This window comes from Monodelphis domestica, chromosome 7 (assembly GCF_027887165.1).
Source record: "Monodelphis domestica isolate mMonDom1 chromosome 7, mMonDom1.pri, whole genome shotgun sequence".
Classification (NCBI taxonomy): Eukaryota; Metazoa; Chordata; class Mammalia; order Didelphimorphia; family Didelphidae; genus Monodelphis; species Monodelphis domestica.
Genome location: NC_077233.1, coordinates 228,729,826 through 228,756,109, shown reverse-complemented (window position 1 = coordinate 228,756,109; position 26,284 = coordinate 228,729,826). Strand labels below are relative to the sequence as shown.

The following is a 26,284-nucleotide window of genomic DNA, read 5'->3' as shown; positions in this document are numbered from 1 at the left end:
ACCAGAATCGAATGATGTCGACTGCCTTCTCTGAGGCTGCTTTCCCAGTGTGCTAGAAGTCTAATTTGTTCATAGTATAGATGATAATACTCTATTAGATTTGGCTAATTTAATTTTTTAATCAGTGGACAAAGGGGAAATCAATTCTCTATCTAAGAGAAAGCAGAAAAGCAAAGAATTATTTTAAAGTCAGAGTATGAGCAATGGAGACTGTCACTAGCTGTATGTCCTTAAGGCATCTTTCTGGGTCTGGGAAGTTTTTTTCCTCAGAGGGGTTTAGAAAGCAGTGATTTCTAAGACCCCTCTTACTCTGTGACAAAGACAAGTAGTTAATATAAAGTTAGCCCTTTTGAATTCTTTGGCCAGGCTAGATAGTCTGCCTACCTCTGGATATGCCTTGTGAGCAGTAGTGCATATGGTGGGGAAGTGTTCTGTACATATGTCAGACCTCCAATATATACATATTATCCCTCCACAAACAGACCACCATTTCTTTCAAAAGCTCCTGCACATACGTTTAGTTAGGTTGTTTTATTTTAAGTAATTAAAAGGAATTGTCCAAGGCGGGAAAATTGCTCTACTTTGTGTTTTTTTAGTGCAACAAAGGTGACTTTAGAGATGAGTTGATCTATGCTCCTTACTTGACAAGACAAGTGAGGCCTAGAGTGGTTCCAATATCATATTCAAAGTCACATAACTAGTGTTAGTCTGGGCCTAGGATCCATTCTGGCACATTGCCAAGCCTTCAACTGAACATTTTTACCCAACCAATTAATGAATGAAACCCTAAATATGAACATTTTCCCCATATGCCCTTATCCAAAATAGTAAATGTAAGGACTTTACTACCTGAAATTATGAAGATTGAAACAAGCAGAACTAAGAACCAAGAATATGTGTATGTCTACCTCCAGAGAAAGAACTGATAAATAGAAATAAGTAAGATATAATTCCATATACACATAAATCTTTTTGTCAAATGATGCCTTCTCTAATGGGGGCAGGGGAATGAGGGAGTTAATGAGTAACTTAATATTTTAAATGTTACAAAGGAATAATTTAAAAAAAAAGTAACTTGAGGAAATAGGTTTGTGCTATCAATGGGCAAGTGATAAGGAATATAAGGTATGCTCACTATATGTTTTGATGTGAGGGGACACCAGCTAGGGCACCTCTGGCCAAAGGATTAAAGCAACCGTTTTGAAAGAGTGGATCCCACCTGGGCAGATGCCCTCGACAGGATCGGCTGCCAGCGACAGTGCCACAGCCGGGAGAGTGCCTTGCTGATCATGCATGCCAAAGACTCCGTCGCCTTTCAACTTCTTTCCCCGCCTCCCCCCACCCAAGTTCCCAAGCAAGCAGGGACGGCTTCCCACAGGCGCGTCCCAGGCCAGGACCAGGAAAAGTAGTCACTACTCATGTCACGACAGGGCTGGGATAGGAGATAACGCTCTTGTAACAGGACTGAGAGGGAGGTATGGTTCTTGGCACTCAGAGACGGAGAAAGAAGGAAGCATTGCTTCTGTCACCACAGGACTGAGATTAAAAAAATCCTGAACTTGTCAGGGCCGGGACAGGACATATCACTCTTGTCGTGACAGGGCTGGTGGTAAGGAGGTATAGCTCCTGTTAGGGACAGACATGGAAATAAAGTGGCCTCGCTCCTGTCACTATTGGGCTAAGACAGGAGACAATGCTCTTGTCACAAAACGGTGAGAAAGAAGGAGGCATTGCTCTTTGTCACGACAGGGCTCCGTGGCTGGGCATCTAGTCTTTCGTTTCCGAGTGGACTGCCAGGAAACGTAGGCTTGGGTTTGGGACCCGGTTCCACCCCCAAGTCTTTAGAGCCTCTCCCGGGACTCCAGCCAGCGCCAGGCCCAGCACTGCAGCCTCTTCCCGTCTCCAGTCACTGGGCGGGCCGGGCCCAGCCGCGGTCACGTGACGATGGCGGCGGTGGCGGCGGCGGCGGCGAGAGGCGGAGGGAGACGGGGCGGGGCCGGCGGCGGCCGCGGGGCGAGTCTTCGTCGCCGGCTGCGCTTGAAGGAACTCAGGACCCGAGACCAGGGACCCCGGAGCAGGGAGACAGGATCCAGGAGTAAGGCGCTACCCCGAGCAGGCAACCCACCTGGACCTGCGCCCGGGCCGGCCTGCAGCCCCGTGTCTTTCCGCGACGCGCCCTACCGGGGTTCGGGCTCCCTGGAAGCTATTGTAGCCCCAAGATGGATGAAGAAGGAGGAGGCGGAGGCGGCGGAGGCAGCGGTGAGTGTCCGGGCGCTGCCCAGAACCCGGCGGCAGAGGGTCGACCACGGGATCCCGGGGGAGGGCACCGAAGCTCTGGACCGAGGGTACGAGGGACGGGGACTGAGAGATGAGGACTGAGGGTACCTAGGGTGAGACATGAGGTACGGGGACCAAGGCGACAGGGACGAGGTTCGAGCCCAGGTGGGGAGAGATTGAAGGACCGCAGGGACTGGGGATGGGCACTGGAGGGAAGGGGCCGAAGATAGTGAGGAGGGGGTTCAAGGGGCGGAAGAGGGGGTTCTGGAGACTGCGGGGACTGAAGATGAGGGAGCACGGGGAATAGGAGGAGATAGCTACCTGGGAACTCCTGGGAAGTGGGGCAGGGGACCCGAGTAGTAGGGTCTGGGAAGGTGAGATTCGGACTGGAGGACGAGAAGGGGAAGGAGGGAGGGGACAAGAACAGAAAATAAACCAACTAGGATGGAGGGTATGGGAAACAAGGGCAGATGGGAGGGTTCTGCACATTTGAGGTGATGGGGATTGGGAATCGAAGGGGCCCAGGGATGCCACAGTAAGATTACCCCGCTGGGGAGATGCAGTAATGAAAGGATCTCCAGGAAAGATCTGTGGGAATCTAGATGGATCCAAAGGAACTACCCAATGAGGAATGGGGATGGATGTTAACAGTGAAAACAGGAGACCATGACGGGTGGGGGTGGGGGTAATGCTGGGTGGGGAGAGAAGAACGACCATGAGGATGTCTTCAAAATTGGATTGAGAGAGTGTTAAAGAGCAAAACTCAAATTTCTTCTATCCTAGAATTAAGCTAGTGTCCATTCCTCCACTTATTTCCCATAAGAAATTTCTTATTTCTATTTAACCTGTGATGTTACTTATCCTTTTCTTTTTCCAAGACTGTGGGGGCAGGGTAGAGCCTGTCAAGCTCTGAGGGACATTAAGTATAAGTTTTTAGGCAATATAGTATAAGTTTTTATAGTCTTTTTTTTTTTAAACACCAAGGTAAAGGGGAAGATGAAATGAAGAAAAAAATAGGAAAGTACTGACTGTTTTGTCCAAAGCTTTGAATCAGAAACTGCCATTTAAGCTGCCTAATCCAAGAACAACTGCAAGAGGGGATTTCGCTGATAGGGGCACTCAGTATTTGTTGATAACTTGACCTGTATTAAAAAGGTAGTGTTTCATAGAAAGGAGAAAATAATCTCTGCCAAAGGGATTGTTATGAACTGCATGCAGCAACTAGGAAAGATTGTAAAGGCAAGGTGAAGGAACAATAAGTCTTGGCCTCTGCCTTAACATACAGCTTTTCAAAGTAGGTCTGTTGTATTCAGTGGGCATAGTTCAAGTGATTTCTGTATCTCTTCTTATTGGGAGAATGTCTGAAATTCTCCTTCATGATCTTTGCTAGACTCTGTATTTTTTGTTATAAACAAAATATGAACTATCGTGTCCTGCCTAAAATACCAATGATATAGTATAGTCATTGTGTTGATACTTATTATTGATTTACTTTGATATCCTCTAAATTGTATGAAGTAGATTATCTGAACTTTTATTTTAAAGAATTGTTGTAAATGATGTTATATCATTTATTACAGAAGGTAGACTGGAAAGGAAAGCAAAATTTTTTTTTGCAATTTAGGATCCTTCAGAGTATGACTTTTCATTTTTTCATGTTTTCCAACCAAGGTGTTTTTTTTTCTTTCCTAATATACTTTGTCCCTGGAGCTTAGGAATTTTGTTTTCTTATACTGATTTTGCTATTTAGCTGTCATCTGTAATAATCAGCAATAGTGCTTTATAATGAGATGGTTAATCAAGGTACCTTCTGGAATTTACCGTGTAGAGGAAATGTATTTGTTGAAAGATGTGATGTTGACATTAAATTGAAAAATAATTGGCGTAAAAACCAGGGACAACTTTGTGACACCAAGTGGATATGTTGTTTATAAAAGTTCTCTAGTGAGAGGAAAGAATCTTGTTGAAAGAAAACCTTTCAACAGTCAGACTACCTAAACACAGTATAGATCATTATTTTATTTGAGGGAAATCTGTTCTTGGGGACAGTCACACAGCTTGTAACTGTCAGAGACAGGAAATGAACCCAGATTTTCCTGACTTCAGATTGGGCCCTTTATCCGATATTCTGCACTGCTTCTCAGCTGTTAAATGATAAAACAAAATGGAATGTTAAACATGTATATTAAAGTGTTGAATGACTTAAAGATATCATTTGGTATAATTCAACCCACTTTTGTTAACTTTTTTTGTAGGCAACATAGTGTAGTGGAGAAAACAGTGGACTTGAAATTTGAAACACAGGGGTTCAGATCTGGATTCTTAAATGACTGGGCAAGTTAGCCTTTCAGAGCTTCAGTTTCTTCAACTGTAAAATAAGGGGATGTTATTATTGATATCTATGGTCCACTCCAGCTCTAAGATTGCCTGGAGTCTGATTCGTTTCATCAAAAGTTATTTTCCATGCCATGTTGTAGAAGGCCCTTATATTTTTTCCTTTTCAACCTTAAAATAGGTAGTTCATTTTAAATTAAGATAATATTTTTCAAAGCAAAATCCTTCCTAATCTTCCCCATCACCTTTACATTTTCAATCTCCTTATGCTTTATTCGCTACAACATCTTCTTTGATCTAGTGACACTGACCTTGCTGTACCTTAAACACTTCATCTACCAACTAAAAGTAGTTTCACTGACTGTATTCCATGCCTGGAATGCTCTCTCTTTTTATCTCCATCTACTAATTCCCCTGACTTCCTTTGAATCCCAGCTAAAATGTTGTCTTCTATAGGAAACCTTTACTTCAATAATAATGTTTTTCCTTTTGTGATTATTTCCAGTTTATCCTGTATATAATTTGTTTGTAAGTTTATCCTGTATATAACTTGTTTGTATGGAGTTGTTTCCCTGTTGGCTTTTCCATTAAAACTGAGGTCCTGGAGAGCAAGGAATCTCTCTTTTCCCTCTGTATCCTTAGTGCTTGGCACAGGACTTAGAACATGCTGCTGCCCTTTGATCCAACAATACCACTACTAAATCTGTATCCCAAAAAGATTTTTTTTTTTAAAGGGAAAAAGGTCTATTGGAAAAAGCTCCTTTTTGTGGTGGGAAAGAATTGGAAATTGAGGGAACATCTATCAAACAGGGAATGACTGCATAAGTTGTTGTATATGATTGTAATGGAATTCTGTTATGCTATTAAGAAATGATGAGCCTGATGATTTCAGAAAAACCTGGAAAGACTTAAATGAACTGATGCAAAGGGAAGTGATCAGAACCAATAGCAGCAACATTGTACAATGATCAGCTCATGAATGACTGAGCTGTTCTCAACAATAAAATGATCCAAGTCAATTCCAAAAGACTCATGATAGAAAATGCTATCCACCTCCAGATAAAGACCTGTGAGTGTAGATCAAAGCATAGTATTTTTCACTTTATTTTTTTTTCATCAGTTTTGTTGTTGTTATGTGTCTTCTACAACAGGAAAATGTGTTTTGCATGACCACACATGAATAACCTATATCTAATTGCTTACAGTCTCAGGGAAGAGGGAGGAGAGGAATAGAGGGAGAGAATTTGAACCTTAAAATCTTAGCAAATGAATGTTAAAAATTGTTTTTACATGCAATTGGGAAAATATAATAAAGAAAAATAAAGAAAAAACATAATAGTTGTTGATCAACTGGGTCATAATTACATGTTGTCAACATTATAAATTAAATATGCTTACAATTAACTTTTTCACATGCCCATTTTTAGAAGTTAATCCACCTTTTTAAAGTAAGTTCTTGACACAGTTATTAATGTTTGTCCAGCAATGGAGTTTTCGAATAACTTTAAAAATTCATGTTTTCCTCAAATTTCAGCAACATTTTAGAGGCAACAACTTTAGATATCATAATCATTCATTCATATGGCCCACCTTGAATTTTGAAAGTATTTTCAATTATTTCCAAGGGATATCAGTTTTAGTCCTATTTAAGAGATTTAATTTATCTGGGTTTAAAATTAGTCATGGCAAACTAGAGAGAACTTAAAAAGTTTTCATTGCTAATGATGCTTAGGCTAGAGTTCTTAAAAAACTGAAATCTTGATACTTTTATAATTCAGCTGACTTTAAAGTTTGTCCTGTGTACATTTATTATCTTTTTCTTCTAAATGATATGCAGAGAGGCAAAGCTGATATATATAGTAGTTGGAAGAAGGGTTAAATAGTTAGAAGAGGTAATGAATAGTGCAAAATTGTAAGGACATGTCACTGTATAAATGTAGTATATAACTTTTGGATTTTTAAAATTCCTTAAGAACTTTGTTTTTAAACAATCCATATTGTTTCACAGTTGTTTTTCAAGGATTATTCTTAAACTATAATTCTGTGAGACCAAACTGACAACCATATTCCATTAATTGAAAAACTCAAAAGAAAAATAATATACAGCTGATTCAAATATATGTACATGTATAGTCTGTTTTTAGTCTTCAAAGAGGAAGTTGTAAGCAAAAATTAAATTTTTTAAAAGTAGACTTTATACTTGTTTTTATTTGTTAGTTTTTGCATAGAACATCTTTTCTAGACCACATAATTTGAATCTTAACCTTTGGTTGAATTCCTTTTGTTATCAGATATTTCTTTATTGAGTTGGTCCAGGGAAAGTATAAGAGATTTTTTTTCCTCCAGCTTTCTTTGAAATCAGTTGAGCACTTAAAATGGCTTTCATTTTGAATTGTGGAGCTGGAACTTTGATATTGACTTATTTAGTTGGTAATTTTGTGGGGGTTTTTTTTGTCATCTAAATTTACTGATGGTAAATCAGCATTATGGAGTAATATGCCTAAGGTAGGAATAATTTATTATTCCTAGTAAAAAATATATTAATTTTACTTATTTTCATAATGTAACTTTTAAGAATCATGATTCTCTATAATGTAGAAATTATGAAGCTGTGAAGGAATAGAAGGAAAGCAGGAGAATAGATATTATCAAAAATTTGATATATATTTTTGAGAAGGTAAGAAATGAATAAATAAAAATGAAGACTGTCACTAGTTTCAATTAAAGTGCCTCACCAGACTGTGGATTTTATCTTTTCCAGGTTGTTTGACACCAAATTCAGTGCTTTATCTACTAAACTAAATGAATATTTAAGAATATTTCCAAATGTCTGGATAATTGGCCAAATTTTTTAGTTTTCATATGTGTTTGGCATCATGTAGACATAGCCTTACTCCACCTTTAAAACTGGGTTCCATGGGAAAATATAACACTGCATTTATTTTGGACAGCAGCACTTCCTCTTTCTGTGGACAGCTACATTTAAAACACATGCTCATTGAGTGGAGTCTTGTGGTCCTCTGAGAATTGTCTGAAGAAGGAAATGGGTTGACCTATTTGGTTGCTACAAAATAAAAACAATCTTGTTTTCATTTTTGGTGGACATCTGGGTTGCATTTATTATATTACATTCTAGAGGTTCTTAAAACCATAATTTGATAATAATGGGGTTTCATTAATACTGTGACCATTTAGTTATTTCTACAGTTACTTTTAAGTACTAGTGTAGCTGATAGACTGTCTCACCACTTTCCTAGAAAACATAACATATAGAAAACAGCTCTTAGAGAGTATAAAATAGTGTCAGAATTTCCGTTTTTGAAGAAAGACTATTCATTTTGTTCTATTTTTATACTTGCTGTACATATAATCATGGTAGATAGGCAATAAAACAATAGGATTCTTTCATATATTCTAACATTATTTCATTTCTACAGCCTTTAAAAGCAGTTATTTAAGGATCTTTTAACCAAATTAGAATTTAATCAGGCTGTATTAAACACATGCTTTTGTAATTTTGGAAATTTAATTAGACTGCCTTTTGGAGGCATCCTTTTGATAACTAACATTTTCTATATGTATAACATACATAGATGAACACACACACACATATATTTTCCCTTGGTAGAAATCTATTGAGCTTCTTTCAACAAATTCATAGATACATATTTGCTGCAAAGCAAAAATACATTACATTCTAACAAGTGTAAGTAGTGCTCAAGTGTATTTTATAAAATATTAAAGATAGGATTTTTTTAGTTCTTTGTAAGGATAAAATAAAGAATAAACTACAAAGTAAAACCTTTAAATATCCTTAATTAGATTTTACTTTACTCAAATAAGAACAAATCTGACATGTGAAGTAAAGGTGGCACAATGTAATGCAAAGATGTCAAACTCAATGCAGCTCAAACCAGATTAAAAAATAATTGGAAAATATTTAACACAATAAATAAAAATACAATACAACATAGATAATGCTACTTTGTAATTTTTAAATGGGCCCTAAAGATCTGCTTCTATTTAATTTTGACCTCCACTGGTGCAATAGATAGAACATTGGAGTTGGAGTCAGGAGAACCTGAGTTTGAATCCTCCTTCAGACATTTAATAGTTGTGTGACTGGGCATGTCACTTGACCTCTCTGGTTCTGTTTCCTTGTCTGTAAAATGAGAGGATTGAACTTGATAACCTCTAAATTCTCTTCTAATTCTAAGTAACTTTGCTGCTAGAATATGGAAAAATTTCAAGTTTTTAGTGCCTGACACTAGAATTTTGGCATGTTCTTTTGGTGAATCATATTTCCCAGGTGATTTTTAATGAGCACAATCATTTCCTGGTCTTCCATTTGCAAGAACTTACCTCTCAAAAGTTACCTCCTATTTATTCTTTATGTATCTTGTATATACCTTATTTATTTATTGGTTTGTTTGTTTATCTATTTATATATATGTTGTTTTCCCTCAATGGAATGTAAGCTCCTTGAGGGAAGGAATTGTTTTTGTCTTTTTTTTTAATATTAACAACTAGAACTTAGTATAGTTCCTGACACACAGTAAGCAAATAACTAAATACTTGTTGATTGATTTAACATATTAATGAGGACATAAAGTACTCAAATGAAGGTCTTTTTCTCTTGTATTTGTATTTTATAGTTAAGTTAAAGATATTTCCTATTTGGTTTTACCTGACAAGGATGGATGATATGCCATTTGTAGGCTCAAGTTTTCTTGGATCTGGGAGTTGTTAAAAATAATCATTTTCTTTCTGTGGACCTCCAAAGCTAAACCTTTATAAAACTCAGCTTTTTCATTTCAAATAACACAATCCACCATTACTGGTGGATTGCCTCTTAGAATTCCTTGTTATCTTCAAGATTTAGCTCATTTAGCATCTTCTTTGGGAAGTTTTTTTCTGAACCCTTTAATTTTTAGTGCTCTCAGCTTCCTCAAATTATCGTGTGTGTGTGTGTGTGTGTGTGTGTGTGCGCGCGCGCGCGCGCGTATGTATGTTGTGTTCACCAGCATAGCATAAGCACCTTGAGGTCAAGTATCATATTCTTGTCTTTTTATCCACCCAGTGATAGGATGATGTCTTGCAAATAGTTGGTGCTTAATAAGTACTTGTTTAATTGTATTGAATAACTGATAAGTTGTATATGATACCCCCTATCCCCTATATAAAGGTACAATAAAATGTTTTTATTACTTTTTAAGAGTCATCTAAATGATCTTTCCCTCCCTTATGTTGTTAGGTCTTTTTAAAAATATACTTCATTCTTGTTCATTAATACTTTCCTGTTCATGTTCATTCATAATAACTAGCAGCCAGAAGATACATAATTATGTTCCTTCACCAGAACGTTTGCTGGTATTCCCTTCATATTTGGCTTATCTAATTGTTCTTTTGCCTCACTAATTCTCATTAATTTGACTAGACACTTAAAAACATTAGTATTTTAAGCATTTAATATACCTTTATGTAAACACTTATACATAAACCTGTATATATATTTAATTGAAAGAACATAAACTGAAATGCCTTTTGTAGGTCCTGGTTTTACTTTAGCATTTTATTTTAAAAATCTTATTTTTGTTTATTGCAATCAGCTACCCTTTCTTGCTCTTATCTTCCAATCTAACAAAGAAGTCTGGATCTTTCACTCACCCTCTCTTCTGGCAGGTGATAAGATTCCTGGTGAGCAGCAAGCTGTATTTCACTGTAGGGTATTTGTTTCTGAATTGAATGTTTCTGCCAGTGCATCAGGCCAAAGTGTCATCTTCCTTCTCTGACTTCTCTGTAAAGCATGGAGCTGTATTAAACAATAGCTTCATTCTTATAGAAGGATCACACTGTTTGGGGCCACCCATCTCTTTTAATTTAGGGAAAAGTTCATTCAGGTATTTTGCTTGGCTCCCTAGTTAGTATTACTTTAGGTTTTAGTTACCAGGAAATATTGGGCCAGATTGATGCCTAGAAATTTCAGGGACAGATTTTATAGGATGAGCTTTTTCTTCAGTTAAAGAGCACTAAAAGTTAGTGGATTTTTAAATTATGAAACAGGTTGTTAGGATAAATTTAATTTCCATTTATTATAGGTACAAAGGTTGGTCATAGTAATTTGGGAAAACAATACAGGTGCAAAAAATAATGTTTCCATGGCTTTTTTTCATATTATATGAGATTTTTCAGCATAATTTCTTTCCCCATCAGATCTCTCCAAAATCCAAATGAATTATCTGTTTTTCTTCTGCTGCTCATCTAAGAATAAGGATCATAGATCAAGGGCAAAAAGGAATCCTTGGAGGCCATCTAGTTCAACCCCTTCATTTTATACAGGCTCATAGAGGTGAAAGGAGTTGACCAAAGACACATAGGTAATGACTGTCAGGGGAAAGATATGAACCAAGGTCTTGTGACTCCAGAGTCAGAGCTTTTCCCACTGTACCACAACTTTATTGGACTGTCTATTTTATCTCCACTGTTTCTAATGAAGGATTTCTTTCTCCCTGGGAGGATTATTTTAAGTTTATTAGAAAGCTGAAAAAGTTGGGCTCCTCCAAAATTTCCAATTTTGAATGGGGGTATCTCCAACTTGCCAGTCTTCTGGATTTATTACCCTAGCGTCACCTTTGACTCTTCTCCTAAAAAGTCAAATTTTTACATATGGAAGATTCCTTTATCTTCCATATGTAAAAATTTGACTTTTTTGATCCAACTGCCATATCTCTCATCTGAATCTGAATCTGTTCTCTCCACCATATTGCCAACCCTCTATTTCAGGCTTTCAGCATATCTTAACTATAGTTCTAAAATAGTAATTGTTCTCTTTGCTTCCATTCTCATTCCTCTTCTATACAGCTGCCAAAATGATCTTTCTAAAGGACAGGTTGAACTATGTGATAATCTGCTCAGAAAGCTTCCTTGGTTATCCTGTTGCCTCTAGGATACTTTCAAAATTCTCAGTTTGGCTCTTAAGGTCTTCCATGATCTAGTTGTAACTTGCTTTTTAATTTAATTATTATCATTAATAATAGCTAGCACTTATATAGTACTTTTAGGTTTACAAAATACTTTACTAATATAATCTTGTTTGATACAAAAGCCTGGTGTAGTAGGTAGTATGATTATTCCCATTTTACAGATGAAAAAACAGAGGCAGAGAGATATTAAGTGTCTTGCTCAGGGTCACTCAGTTGGTAATGCTCTGAGACTCTATTGGAACAAAGTTCTACTTATTTTGAACTACTCCCTTTTATGTGTTCTACATTCCAGCCAAATTATTTTCAGACCTTTAAATTACGTTTCCTACCTCTGTGCATTTGTACAGGCTGTTTGCCATGCATGCCTGAAATTAACTCCTGACTCATTTCCATATCTCATTATTCTTCCTAATAAGCTTACCTCTGGTGCTACCTCTGCCATAAACCCTTTTTGATTTTCCTAGTTGTGAGTGCTCTCTTCTTCTTAAAATTACATTTTATTAAGACCATTTACATACATATTGTATCTTTCAAGTAAAAATGAAAGCACCTTGAGGACCTGGTATATTTTGTTTTTACTTTGTAGCTCCAGTACCCAACACAGTACCTTGCATGTAGTTGGCACTTAAATGTATCTTCAATTGGATTCAACAACCAACATTTATTATGCCTCTACTATATGCTAGACTAGGCATAGACCTACCTCCTAGAGACAAAGTGACAGACAAAAAGAATAGAATATTTGCTCTTAATGAGCATAAATAGAACTAAATTTTGAATTGGGAAATTAAAATCATGCCATTGACCATGGATGAATCATTTACTTTCTTTGATTATCAATTTCTTTTTCTACAGAATGGGAATAATGATATCTATAGCACCTTCTTCTTAGGGCAAGATTGTAGTAAATTGATTAAGTGATATACTATGTGCAAAGTTCTTTGTATACTGTAAAAAATTATAGTAGCTGTTACAATTACCTTTACTAAAAGTAGAAGTAAATATAGCTAATATTGGGTGTCTTTAATACAATGGTGGACATAAGGAGGGCCAGTGAAAAATATTTTGGAAAGGAGTTCAAGAATAAGAAGCATGAGGGAAACAATCTTCATAAAAACCTCTGACAAAGGTTTAATTACTCAAATTTACAAAGAGCTAAATCAATTGTACAAAAAACCAAGCCATTCTCCAATTGATAAATGGGCAAGGGACATGAACAGGCAGTTCTCAGCCAAAGAAATCAAAACTATTAATAAGCACATGAAAAAGTGTTCTAAATCTCTTATAATCAGAGAGGTGCAAATCAAAACAACTCTGAGGTATCACCTCACACCTAGCAGATTGGCTAACATGACAGCAAAGGAAAGTAATGAATGCTGGAGAGGATGTGGCAAAGTAGGGACACTAATTCATTGCTGGTGGAGTTGTGAATTAATCCAACCATTCTGGAGGGCAATTTGGAACTATGCCCAAAGGGCGATAAAAGACTGTCTGCCCTTTGATCCAGCCATAGCACTGCTGGGTTTGTACCCCAAAGAGATAATAAGGAAAAAGACTTGTACAAGAATATTCATAGCTGCACTCTTTGTGGTGGCCAAAAATTGGAAAATGAAGGGATGCCCTTCAATTGGAGAATGGCTGAACAAATTGTGGTATATGTTGGTGATGGAATACTATTGTGCTCAAAGGAATACTAGAGTGGAGGAATTCCATGGAGACTGGAACAACCTCCAGGAAGTGATGCAGAGTGAAAGGAGCAGAACCAGGAAAACAATGTACAGAGACTGATACATTGTGGTACAATCGAAGGTAATGGACTTCTCCATTAGTCTCAATGCAATGTCCCTGAACAATCTTCAGGGATCTAAAAAACACTATCCACAAGTAGAGGATAAACGGTGGGGGTAAAAACACCGACGAAAAGCAACTGTTTGACTACAGGGGTTGAGGGGATATGACTGAGGAGAGACTCTAAATGAACACTCTAATGCAAATACCAACAACATGGAAATGGGTTTGAATCAAGAACACATGTGATACCCAGTGGAATTGCGTGTCAGCTGTGGGAGAGGTGGAGGGAGGGGGGAGGGAAGAAAAGAAAATGATCTTTGTTTCTAATGAATAATGTTTGGAAATTACCAAATAAAAATAAAAAAAAAAGAATAAGAAGCATGAGATATGTAGATATTGTAGATATTACATAAGCTCCATGTCTGTATTTTGAATACTTTCTTCAAGAAGAGAGTTGGAAAATATTAAATGTGCTGAGCATCAAATATCACAGAAAGAGAAATTTATTAAAGTCGAACAGACAAGAAATAGACTGGTTTTGGGAAAGTGGATTCAGAGTTAGAGATATTGGACTCACATTCTCTGTGTCACTCACAAGCTATTTCACTTTGGGTGATTTATTTAATTTCTTTGGGTCTTGGTTTTCTTATTTGTAAAATGAGGGATTTGGTTAAGATAATTTTTGAATTCCTTTATATCAACTGTTTGTGTAGAGCCAGACCACAGATGTTTTAGAATTAAGACCAAAATCAACACGAAATTAAAATGAAGAATAAAAATGAGAAGATGTTAATCAAAATTGAGGCCACTCCAACCTGACCTATTTAAATAATCTGTTGACACTGAAATGGATAAAGTAACAGGGGCTGTCAGATTATTACCATTTCCTAAGGAAGGTAGCTAGATGGTCCAGAGGTTAGGGCTCTTGGCCTGAAGTCAGTTAAGACTTGAATTTATTTTTATTTTAAAAAATTAAAAAAAAATTCCCCATAGCTACATGAATCATGTTATCTCCCTCCCTTTTTGCCTCCCCCCCTCTCAAAGTTGACAAGCAATTCCATGCATTGTCATTCAAAACTTAAAAGACTTGAATTTAAATCCAGCCTCAGATACTTACTAGCGGTATGACCTTGGGCAAGTCACTTAACTTCTGTCTCTGTTTTCTCTTTACTCCTCTGTAAAATGGGGATAATAATAATATCTACCTTTCAGGATTGTTGTGAGGATCAGATAAGACAATTATTGTAAATAGCTTCCCATGGAGGCACCCATATTAAGCTATATAAATGTTAGCTATTGTTATTAAGGAGGCTTAAGTGAGGGAAGAGCAAAGGAGCAAGGAAGCTAGCTTAGTCAACTAACATTTGAGAAATGAAGTCCTTTGACAGCCCAGTACAGTGTGACTTAGAATATACACTCATTTGTAAGGGGGAAGGCAGCAAGAGATGATGAGCAAGATTGTCTAATGAAACATAAAGAAGCAATGAAGTAAAAAATAATCTTGTAGAAAGCAACCTAGGAATACAAGACAAAAATCCAAATATTCCTTGACTTCAAGGTACTTCCATTCTATTGAATGACAAAAATGAGCATTTTAAAAACAAATTATGAGTTAAAAAGGAAAAGGGGGAAAGTGTAAATATTCCTTACTTTAAACATTTTTCCATGAGTACTATATGAATAATGGTGTGGCCCAGTTAGAAAGCTGCAGATAGAACTGCAATTGGAATCACAAATATTGGATCGTCTCCTAGGTATAAGATTTGCATGCAATGTGACCTTGGATGAAGCACTTATCTGACTGGTCCTCAATTTCCACCCTTGTAAAATGAGATGATGGGACTACATAGCCTCTTTGGACCCTTCTAAACATAGATCTATGATACCATGTTTTGTAAACTTCACCTAGAATAACTACACATAAAAGGAAAAAAATAGTGATTTGAATTAAAATAAACCAAGCCCTTTGTCTAACTCCTGTTTACCTGCTTGAGGCTTTCATGATGATATCATTAAATTTATAGTTCTTATTAAAGAATCTTGATTATAAAAAAAAAAAAAAAAAAAAAAAAAAAAAAAGAAAGCAACCTAGGTAAGAGACTCATTTAAGCCAGCTTATCCCAAGAACATTGATGGATCAAAGTGGAAAGGCAGCAAACGTGTGAAACCTGGAAAATATCTATCAAATTTTCAACAGTTCAACCAATACTTTGGGATTCTACTATCATAGTCCCCAGGCACTAAAGAAAACCAGGACAAGAATTTCATCTGAACCAGACAACTATATATACAGAGGAGGTCCATGCTGATGACATCACAATTTCAAGGGCATTTAGGGTTTGATCCTTAAAATAGTTAGGAAAAAGAGAAAATGTCACATATTGTAAAAAATCATGAACCAACTAAGCTGGCAAATGGTCAAAGGATATGAATAAGCAATTTTCAGATGAAGAAATCAAAGCCATTTAATAATCATATGAAAAAATATTCTAAAGCACTCTTGATTAGAGAAATGCAAATTAAAACAATGCTGAAGTACCATATCAGATTGGCCAGTATGGCAGTAAAGGAAAGTGGCAAATTTGAAGGGGATGTGGCAAAATTGAGATACTAATGCATTGTTGGTGGAGTTGTGAACTGATCTAACCATTCTGGAGGGTAATTTGGGACTATACCCAAAGGGCTATAAAATTGTGCATACTCTTTGGTAATGCCACTACTGGTCTGTATCTCAAAGAGATAATTAAAAAAGGGGAAAGGATCTACTCATACAAGAATATTTATACAGCTCTTTTTTGTAGTGGCAAAAAATTGGTAATTATGGGGAAATCCATCAACTGGATGAACAAATTGTGGTACATATTGGTGATAGAATACTATTGTCCTATAAGATATAATAAGTGAGATTATTTAGAAAAAGCTGGAAAGATCAGTGGGAATTGATGCAGAGTGAAATAAGCAGAACTGGGAGAACATTGTATCCAATAACAGCAATATTGGATGGTGATCATCTGTGAAAATTTGGCTGCTCTCAGCAATGCAACAATCGGGGACAATCCTGAAAGACTTATGTTGGAGAATGTATTTACCTCCAGAGAAAAAACTGCTGGAATTGTCTTTCACATCAGTGTATCTTTGGTTTTATTTTTGGGTTTTGGCTATATATGACTTTGCTTTTACCACAGTGATCAATATGGAAGTATGTTTTGCATGACAATAAAAATGAAAAAAAAATGAAGAAAATAAGTAATAGTGCTAATAAACTGATAATCAAGAAAATATTAATAACTACCAACTTATGTACCTACCTTTTCAACTTTGTAAATCCTTTATGAGAGTAAGCTATGAATGCCAAAAGGACATGTGAAAGAAACAGATAGGTTTGAAATAGAACTTACTCATGAAGAATTACAAAGGAGAAGTGATATAAAGGATATTCTCATGATCCTTTATTTGGATTGGAATAAAAAAAGGTAGGTCAGTAATGTGGTGAAATTGCAGGATAACTTATGGATTTCTCATGTGTGCCAATGATATTCACACTGTGTCAAGATACCTCTATAGAGAATTTTATGAGAAGATGTAGTCAGTTCTCTCAGAGGAGGAGAAAATGTGGATGGATTCAAGTCTTTACTATTGTAATAGGCACATTTGATAATCCACTGAAGCAAAAAAAAAAAAGTAGTAGAAAGATGAGATCCACTGAAGCAAAAAAAAAGTAGTAGAAAGATGAGATCTCTGAACAAACAATACGAGTTAGAATAAATTAATGTGGGAGATTAAATATAGAAAAATTTTCTATCTGGGAAAATTAGAGGATTCATGAAGGAGGTAGGCTTTGAAGGAAGGAAAGGACTTCAATAAGGTGGCAATGTGGACAGTGTTTATTCTAGACAGAAGAATGATATATACAGCTGTGCAAAGGTAGGAGAGTCACACACACATACACACACACACACAGATAAGAATAGTTAAAGAAATAGTTGAGGAAAACCTACTAACCCATTTTACCTGGAATGTATTGTGGGCCAAGAGAAGTAGTATGAAATTAGGATAGAAAGTTAGATTGGATAAGAGATGTGTTGGATCTATTAGAGAGGGAAAAGCAGAGGCATGGAGACCAGATAGGACACTATTATAATATTCTAAATGAGAGGCAACAAACTAGAATGGTGGTATTTGGAATAGTGAGGAAGAGATGGATTTGAAAGATTTTTTTTAGATGTAAAGTTGATGGGATTTAGTAACTGATTTAATGTGGAAGGTTGGAGTGAAGGCAGAATTAAAAATTAATGAGATTTTAAACCTTGAAAGCTTAGGAGAATAGTAATGCCATCAGCTTGAATAGGGAAGTTCAGAAACAATGCAAGTTTGAGAGTAAGCTTTTTGATCAGTTTTGTACAAATTAAGTTTGAGATATTGGCACGACTAGCAGGTAGAGGAATCCAGCAAGCAGCTGATACAATAATAATATCAATGGTGAAAATATTTTCACTTTTCAGTAGTGGGGGAAAACTTTTCTCCAATTTTCATTTGCAGCTTCTTCATGGGTAATTCTGATGGTAGGATGAATGATACTAGAGAAGATTTCATTTTCCTTTTTTGATTTTAGAAAAGTAATTTGTTTAGATTAAAAAAAAAAACATTTCAGACAGTATGGCAGATAATAAGGACTCCGTTTTCTTAAGTAACTTTGATCCCTTATATAGGCTAAATCTTCCATGATTCTTCTAAGTCTAGAAAGGGACCCTTTATGTTGTTTTTTTTTTTCCTCTTGGGTTAACCTTTGAAAGCAGCATGGTTGATATTTTGATTGTTGTGTCTTTGTTGCAGAAATGGTGAAGATCAAATGCTTAATAAATATTTAAGTGCCTATTATGTTCTAGGCACTATATTAATTGCTAGGGGATACAAAAGAGGCAAAAGACAGTCACTGCCCTGAAGGAGCTTACAGTCTAATGAGGGAGACAACATACAAACAAATACATTCAGAGCAAGCTATGTACAAGATAAATAGGAAACAATTAACAGAGGAAAGGGCATGAGAATTAAGAGAGGTTAGAGAAGCTTCTTGTAGAAAGCGTGATTTTAGTTGGACTTAAGGGAAGCCAGGGAGGTCAGTAGTTGGAGCAGAAGAGGGATAACATTCCAGAAATGAGGGAAAACCAGAGAGAATGCATATTTGGAATGGGAAATGGATTATTTATTCTGGTTCTTTTTTAAGTGACTTTATGTGGATGACTATACTAGTTTCATTAAGTATTTGAATCTAAAGATGTTTTTTGAGCCAGTGTTTATATGTAGTATCTAAAATAAAGACCTGCAGTTTTCTTGTTACATGCTATTCAGAGTAAGTTAGAGGCAATTTTATCTTCATAGTTTTTGAATGAGTGAATATTTGGTGATCTTGATTAAATATTTTTTTCTGAAGTGATGAAATGTTCAAGTAGAATAGATGAGTGCTGTATTCTTTCATTTTGTTGCTTTTAATTTGAAAACCATAGTCCCTCTTTGAATCTTTTACCTGGATCCAAGAAATTATATGCGTTTTTATTATTCTGTGGGAAGCCTGGCTCAAACCGGTAGTAACTAAAAGGAGTTACTTTTAAAGCTCAAATGTCAGTGGAGTATGTGGGTGGGTGAACTTGGAAGGGATATTCACAATGGTATGTTAGACTTAAACCCATATGGAAATGATTAGTTTTCTAGCTTTATGTAGCAAAGGTTTTATTTTAAAATTTTGCAAATGTATTTAAAAAATGAATGTTCAGAGTTAAAAATTCAGTTGAGAAAATGCATTTACATAGTACAAAAGACAAATGTTTCTGACATTTCCTTGGATGAAGAACAAGTCTTAAATCTCTTAAGGAAAAAAGTTCTTCCTTTCTCTTTCTCCCTCCCCCTATACTTTCCTATTGGATTTAAAAAAATGCAATTTAAGCTTCAGCTGGGACTAATACAGGATCCAGCTGTAACTTTTTGTTGTTCACATGTCCGGTGGTGGTCAAACCAAAGACATTGTATGAAAATTTAATAAAGGAAAGGGCAGGGTGGGAAAAAAATGACACTCTTTAAAAGTATGTAATAAAAAGCTACAGGAAGTAGTCTCCATTTCAGACCTCTGATTTAAATCTCATCCTGAAATACTTATTTTGTTTGTTATTGTGGTTTAGTGAAAGAACATTGGACCTAAGTTCAACTTTTGCTTTTGTCATTTACTAGTTGTATGACCATGGGCAAGTTCCTAATCTCTCTGAATTCTTCATCCATAAAATAAAGGTTCCAGATGATATGATTTCTAGATCCCTTTCAGTTCCAACATTTTGTGATTCCATTAGGCATTTTAATATCTCCTTTCCTTTAGTAAGAACACATACATGCACACACACGCACAAATATTGTAACCTGAGAGTAAACACAAAATTAGCAAACTGTTTAGGATGGGAAGCAGAAGATACCAATTTATGAAAAGCATGAAATTCCATTGGTCCTGAAATACTACTCTGTTAACATAAAAGGAAGGAAGTGATATCTAAGGATGGATATATTTCTTGAGCTTTAGATAAGAAAGCAAAGCTCACTTAAAAAAATTAACTCAAAAGTATCTCTTTGTCTGTACATGGTCCAGTTTATAAAAGAATGGAAGTAGGTAGTTTAAAAAGATTTTAAAAAACTCATTTACAGTAACAGTTACTCTAGAAGTTTTTTGATCATAACTCAGATGTTAGAAGCAGTGTGCTATAGTGTATAGAGTGGTAGATTTGAATTGAGAAAGATTTGAGTTCAAATCCTAGCCCAGACCCATACTTTCTGGGCAAATAACTTAACCCTTCTGCGCCTCATTTTCCTTCTCTGAAGATGAGGTAGTTAGAAATTATAAACTCTAAACCTCCAATTTTATAGCTATGATACTATGATTCCTGTAACTGAGGATGAATCATATACTTTAACATTATTTTTGGTGATTAGCATAATTAAAAACTAGTGTTTCCATGTATTTTTGGACTTCGAAACATTTTGTGCTTATTTTATGTTAAGGAGGCCAGATTTCTCAGGTTTCGTGTAATTGCAGCCAGACATCCGGTTTGGAAAACTATTTGAGAGCAATGCTCATGTGAAGAAATTATACAGCCCTTTAGTAATCTGCTTGCTGATTTTATTCTTCCTTTTAGATAGAATTTTGTAGGCAAATTTCCTTGAAATCTCATTCTTCCCCCACCAAGTAATCTTGGGTTTATGTGGCCCACGGTATTAGTATCCTAACTGATATGGTTAGGATCAAAGCATGTTAGGTAGTTACTTGAGAACTGATTAATCTGCATAAGAAAAAATGAAAAAGTAGAACCATTTTTGAAGTCAGAAACATTTAAGTTGACTTTTCTCCATCCATTATTTATCCTTTTGCAACAAAATAGTCTTGTTTAAAAAGGATAAATGGATTGACAAACTGTTTCCTTCACTATTCCCTCTGGCCCAGAGCTCCAGAATTCCTATAGATATGATGATGAAGAATTTAAAGGATGAGAGGCTGTTCACTTCCAAGTAAGATTTGGTATTAGTTAGGAAAAGAAAATAAATTAAACATCCACTATTTTTCTGGCCCTGGGTTAAGCCCTTTATAAATATTCTCTCATTTAATCCTCACAAAAACCCTAGGCAGTAGGTGCTAGTATTTTCCCTGTTTTATAGTTGAGGATACGTGGTGAATAGGTTAAGTAACTTGCTCAGGATCACAAGGCTTAGTAAGTCTTTGAGGTCAGGTTTGAACTTAAGTCTTCTTGTTTCCAGGCAGAATGCTTTATCCATTGTGCCATTTAACTGCCTAAGAGTATAATTTTCACCTAAGATTAAGATGAAAATAGAAGCCCACCAAAGAGTCTACTGTCATCTCATGGTGGTGTTGGGCTAGGTGGTATGAGCAGGGATTTAATAATAATGATACCTAGCATTGATCTAGTACTTTAAAGTTTGCGAAGCTTTTACTTAGGTTACCTCATTTGATCCTCAGAGTAGGTGAAGTAGGTGTTATTATCATCTTGATTTTACAGATGGGGAAACTGATGTTGACAGAGGTTAAATGACTTGCCTAGAATCATCCAGCTTGTTAAGTATTGGAGGCCATATTTGTATCTATTCAAACAAAGGAACTTTGAATGCAAGATACCTGCATTTATTTGTTTTCCATTTGCCACTGTCCCTTCTTTACTTGGAAAGTTTATAAGTTTATCTCATTTTTTTGTTATATGGAAGTCAACATGAAACCTTCAATCTATACTGTTGTAATAGCTTGATTAGAAATGGAAGGAGCAATATAGTTGCATTTGAAGGAGAACCATATTGCCTAGAGAAAAATTTGTGATCTGTTTGAGGACATTGAATTTACAGGGAAACTTTCTAAGATAGCTTTTTTGAAAATTTGCTTAAAAGCTTTATGCACTTTTCTTTTGTCCACTAATGTTCCTAAGACAAGTTGCTCAACAAGATATTGCCAAGTATTCTCTCTGTGTTGGAAAAACAAACAAACAATTTTAACCTATGCAGTCAACTTGTTGAAATGGTTGTGGAACAGGGTAAGATGTAGGTAGAAATGGGTTGGGATAGTGTACTTATTTCCATTATAATTTTTGATCATTCATAAGATAGCTTTCTTTTTTTGCCTTGTGACTGAGGTGGGAGGAAAAAAAACTATTAGGAAGCAAATCTTTTGGGAGATTTTTTTTTTAATGTTATAGCAATATCATGCTAGAAAAAGAAAAAGTTTTTGTTCATTTTTTGAAGTATGTTTATGGGGACCACCTACAGTTTTAACAAAACCTTTTTTTTTTTATTCATTGATCCCAGTCGTCCTGAACCAGAAAGCACCAGCAGTATTCATTGTAAGACACAGAGGGGAAGAAATCCTTTTTTGGGCCTAATTTTGGATTATGTTTTCAGTCCAGATTTATGCTCAAGTTAGAACTCCTTACCTGGATCTTGGGATCTCACCAAAGCATTTTTCTTGGACATCTCCAAAGTAGAGTAAGGAATTTGCAATATAAAAAGGAAAAAGCAACTGCAAACTGGCCAAAAGAATGTTCAGTCACATAAAGTCCCTAACTTATCTCTTACTGATAAATAACAGGCAAGTCATAGTGCCTTTCTGAACTTTAGTCTCTTTATCTGTAAAATGAGGGAGTTGGAATTGATTCTATGAGAGCTTGTATCTGTAGGAACACTCTGTATCCCTTTGGCAATGTGTGTTGTTGGTGAGAGGTGTCAAATAATAGTGACTAGCTACACTCCCAGAAACACGTTAAAATGTAATTGAGAAACATGTAACAAAATAAATAAAAATATGATAGAATTTAGATAATTTTAATGTGTGGTTTTTAAAGTTAGTTTGCTTCCTGCTGGGATCTTTATGCATAGTTCAGATCCCCCCCACTTTCTATTTTAATCTAATACCACTGCTGTGCATATTGGACAAACATTGGTATACTTTTATATAGAGCCATTCTGCTTATTTATTATAGTTTATTAATATTCTTGTTCTTCTTTTTCATGGTATGCTGGTTGTGTCCTTTTGCACTTATGCTAGCCAAACCTATAAGTATTTTATTTTGTATCTGAATCAGGATTTTACATTTTGAAGTACTTTTTTCCCATATTGCCCTTTTCAGAGATCATAGATCTGAAGTTGGAAGGGATCTTGGAAATTCTATTTCCTCACCTATTGAAGCCTAGAGAAGTTAAGTAACTTGCCCAAGGCCACATAGTTATTTAATGGCATATTATAGATTTGAATTCAGGTTTTGTGGCTTCAAGTAAATAAAGCATTAAAAAAACCAACTAAACTTCAATTTAAATTTTTTAACTCTGAATTCTCTTCCTCCTATTTCTCCTCTCCCACATTGGAAAAAAAGAACAAGAAAAACTAAGTTATTAATGTATAATCAAGCAACACAAATTCCATTATTAGCCAGTCATCCAATGTGCATATAGAGGTATTTATTCATATATAGTAGTAGTCTCTCCATAACTGAGGATGATTGTCTTTGTGTGCTTTCATCTGTGATGTAGATGAGTGTGCACAAAGACACTTGTGCGTGAAGGAGATTTAAGTGGAAAAGTCGATGCACAGAGACAGTCCCACTCTCTCGGCATTGGAAGCCTGGGTTCATTGGCACGAAAGGTCATTACACCTGGAGACTTCCTCAGCTACATTGGATGGCTGTGTTGTCCTTTGTGCTCCAACACGCCCTAAGCACTTCACAGTGCTTTGCTGTGTCGCCCTCTCAGCCGTTGAACCTTCTTATTGGTTTCTTCCGTCTGTTTGGCCGAAACAGTCTTCACATGCTGGGTGAGCAAAGCCCTAGTTCACCAAGGGTCTACAACCCGATGGCTATCCTCACAAGGTTTAGACGGCCTGTCAAAGCCGTTGCCCGGGGTGTGGCCGCTGCCGCATGCTAGCAGCTACTGGGAGCCACAAGTGAGAGCTGGGTGTCAGGTGAGGGTCAGAGGTTGGATAGCTACCCTAGGAGGGCACAACAAGCCCTCCATACCAAAGATATTACTCCTCCCTGAGCACCCCATTCACCCCATTCATAAATTCATATATATTCATATATGCACACATATATTTCTACATATTTCTATGTGTATATATGCACATATATTTTAGAGACTGCCCTTCATGGTATTTTATAGCACAGTAATATTCTATCATCTTCATATACAATAACTGGTTCATTCATTCCCTAATTGATAAATACTCCCATTAGTATTCTTTTTACTGCAGTATCCTTCCTTTTAAACCTTACTTTCATAAATAGTGCCATATCACTTAGAGTAATATAGTAACTACTATTTGTTGCATGTCCAAAGGATATATATTATCATGCATTAATTATTGGAGAATAGAAGCATGAGTAATTTAAAAAAATATTTCAGCTTGGTTTGGAGGTTTCTGTACTATATTTAAGTATGGGTATTCTTGGCATTCTGAAAACCAAAAAAAACCCAACCATGACATTACACTTTAAAGATATAGATCTCCAACTTTTCCTATCTTATCTTCCTGTTCAGATCAACTTCTCACTTCTTCAGATGATGAAATTATGGAATTTGGTGACAGGTAAATTTTCTACAACATTCCCCTGACCTAATAATAGTTTAACAATTTTGTCCTTAAGGGAGATGGTGCTAATTTGGTGTGACCTATTCTTGTTGAACCAGTACTGACTTCCTTTTCTAGTTATTTACCAACTATCCAGCTCTATTTAAAAAATCCTATAATCTTTTTAAGAATACATTCTTGAATTTTGCCAGTAACCAAAGTTGAGTTCATCACAATAGAGTTGTAAAATTACACTCTGCCTTTGACTGAAAATCAGTCCTCTCCAGTTTTGTTTATAGCATCTTTCCTGTTCTCCATGATCTTTGATTGATCAATCAGTGGCTTATAAATTACATCTGCTAGTATATCTGAAGCAGAAAAGGCTCTCTTTCTAACCTTGTTATTTTACAATTTCCTTAGGACAGAGAGAAAATTTTGAGTCCAAAAGCCTTTTTTTTTTCCTTATTGTCTTTGCTGAACTAAGGGATAATCAGTAATGCCAGTAAAATTTGAAAACAAAGCTTGACAGTTTATTGTAGTAGGCATGAATCTTCACTCTTGATGTATTGTGGGCAGCGATTTTTGCCACGTAAAGGAATATTTTCGGGTTCCTTTTCTAGCTCATTTTCTTACCCCCTCCCCCCAGTTTCTCTACATTATTTCCAAGGTAGAGAAATGTTAAGGGATCCTGGCCCCAACACAGAATGGCTGAAAGTCTACAGTGTTTTGGGGTCACTTAGTTTGACCCCATTTACCTATATAACTTACCTGAGAAAGATCCCGAGGTGACCAAAGAAAAGACAGGTCTGTAAGGAGGACGATTTCAGGATGCTTCAGTGTTTTAATAATAACACTATCAGATACCAAAGAACAGCTGCAATATTACTTAGCTGCCACAACTTTTTTATTAAAAATATTATAATTTATTTACAAGCATCTCAGCCCTTCTTCCTCCCCACATCACAGAAGGCATCATCCAGAAGACAGATATGTGTATTTGAATTATATCTTTCATGTTTCCATTTTTCACTATATTCTCTGGAGATAACATTCACAAGTTATTCTTCAAGTATTAAATCTGTAGCTGTCTGTGATGTTCTCCTGGTTTTGTTCTTCACTATTCATTAGACCATGTAGTTCTTTCCAAATGCTTTTTAAAGTTAGCATACTTGTTGTTTCTTATGGCAAAGTAATATTCCATCACAGTCATATACCACAACTTGTTCAGCTATTCCTTAATCCCCAATCTCCAGATCCCCATCACCACAAAGGGAGCTTCCACAAATATTTTGGAACATATAGGTTGTTTTCCTTTTTCTCTGAACTCCTTGAGAAACAGGCTTGGTCTATGAGTATATAGAATTTCATAACTCTCTGGGTGTAATTCCAAATTGCTCTCCAAAATGGTCAGATCAGTTCACAGCTCCACAGACAGTATATCAGTTTCCCCATTTTTTTTCATATACCTCTCCAACATGTGTCATTTTGCCTTTTTTTCATTTTAGCCAATTTGATGGGCATGGGATGATATCTCAGAATTGTTTGGTTTGCATTTCTCCAATTAGTAGTGATCCAGAGCATTTTTTCATGTATTTGTATATAGCTTTGAACACTTCTTTTGAAAGTTATCTAGTCATATCTTTTGCCCATTTACCAATTGGAGGATGGCCCCCTTTCTTATAAATATGACAAAGTTCCCTATATATTTTAGATATGAGACCTCTTCGAGATTCTGTCTAAAAATTTCTTCCCTCCAATTAGTGTTGTATTTTGTTAAGGGCTTTTTCTGCATCTATTAATATAA

At 36.0% G+C, this 26,284-nt stretch overlaps 1 protein-coding gene and 1 long non-coding RNA gene across 2 annotated transcripts in view; one reads left to right on the top strand and one right to left on the bottom strand.

Annotated features, from left to right (window-relative positions):
- Positions 1–1,972: 1,972 nt before the first annotated feature.
- CYTH3 (cytohesin 3) overlaps positions 1,973–26,284 on the top strand; it is a 164,248-nt gene continuing 139,936 nt past the window's right edge. The window contains exon 1 of the mRNA XM_007498259.3: positions 1,973–2,259. Within this exon, the coding sequence (XP_007498321.1) occupies positions 2,220–2,259 (40 nt within the window). The 5' untranslated portion in view covers positions 1,973–2,219. The remainder of the gene's footprint in view (positions 2,260–26,284) is intronic.
- LOC103102815 (uncharacterized) overlaps positions 4,099–26,284 on the bottom strand; it is a 97,763-nt gene continuing 75,577 nt past the window's right edge. Inside the window, exons 2-3 of the long non-coding RNA XR_469855.2 lie at positions 10,279–10,408; positions 4,099–4,421 (exon numbers count right to left, since the gene is read on the bottom strand). This is a non-coding gene — a long non-coding RNA (uncharacterized LOC103102815). The remainder of the gene's footprint in view (positions 4,422–10,278; positions 10,409–26,284) is intronic.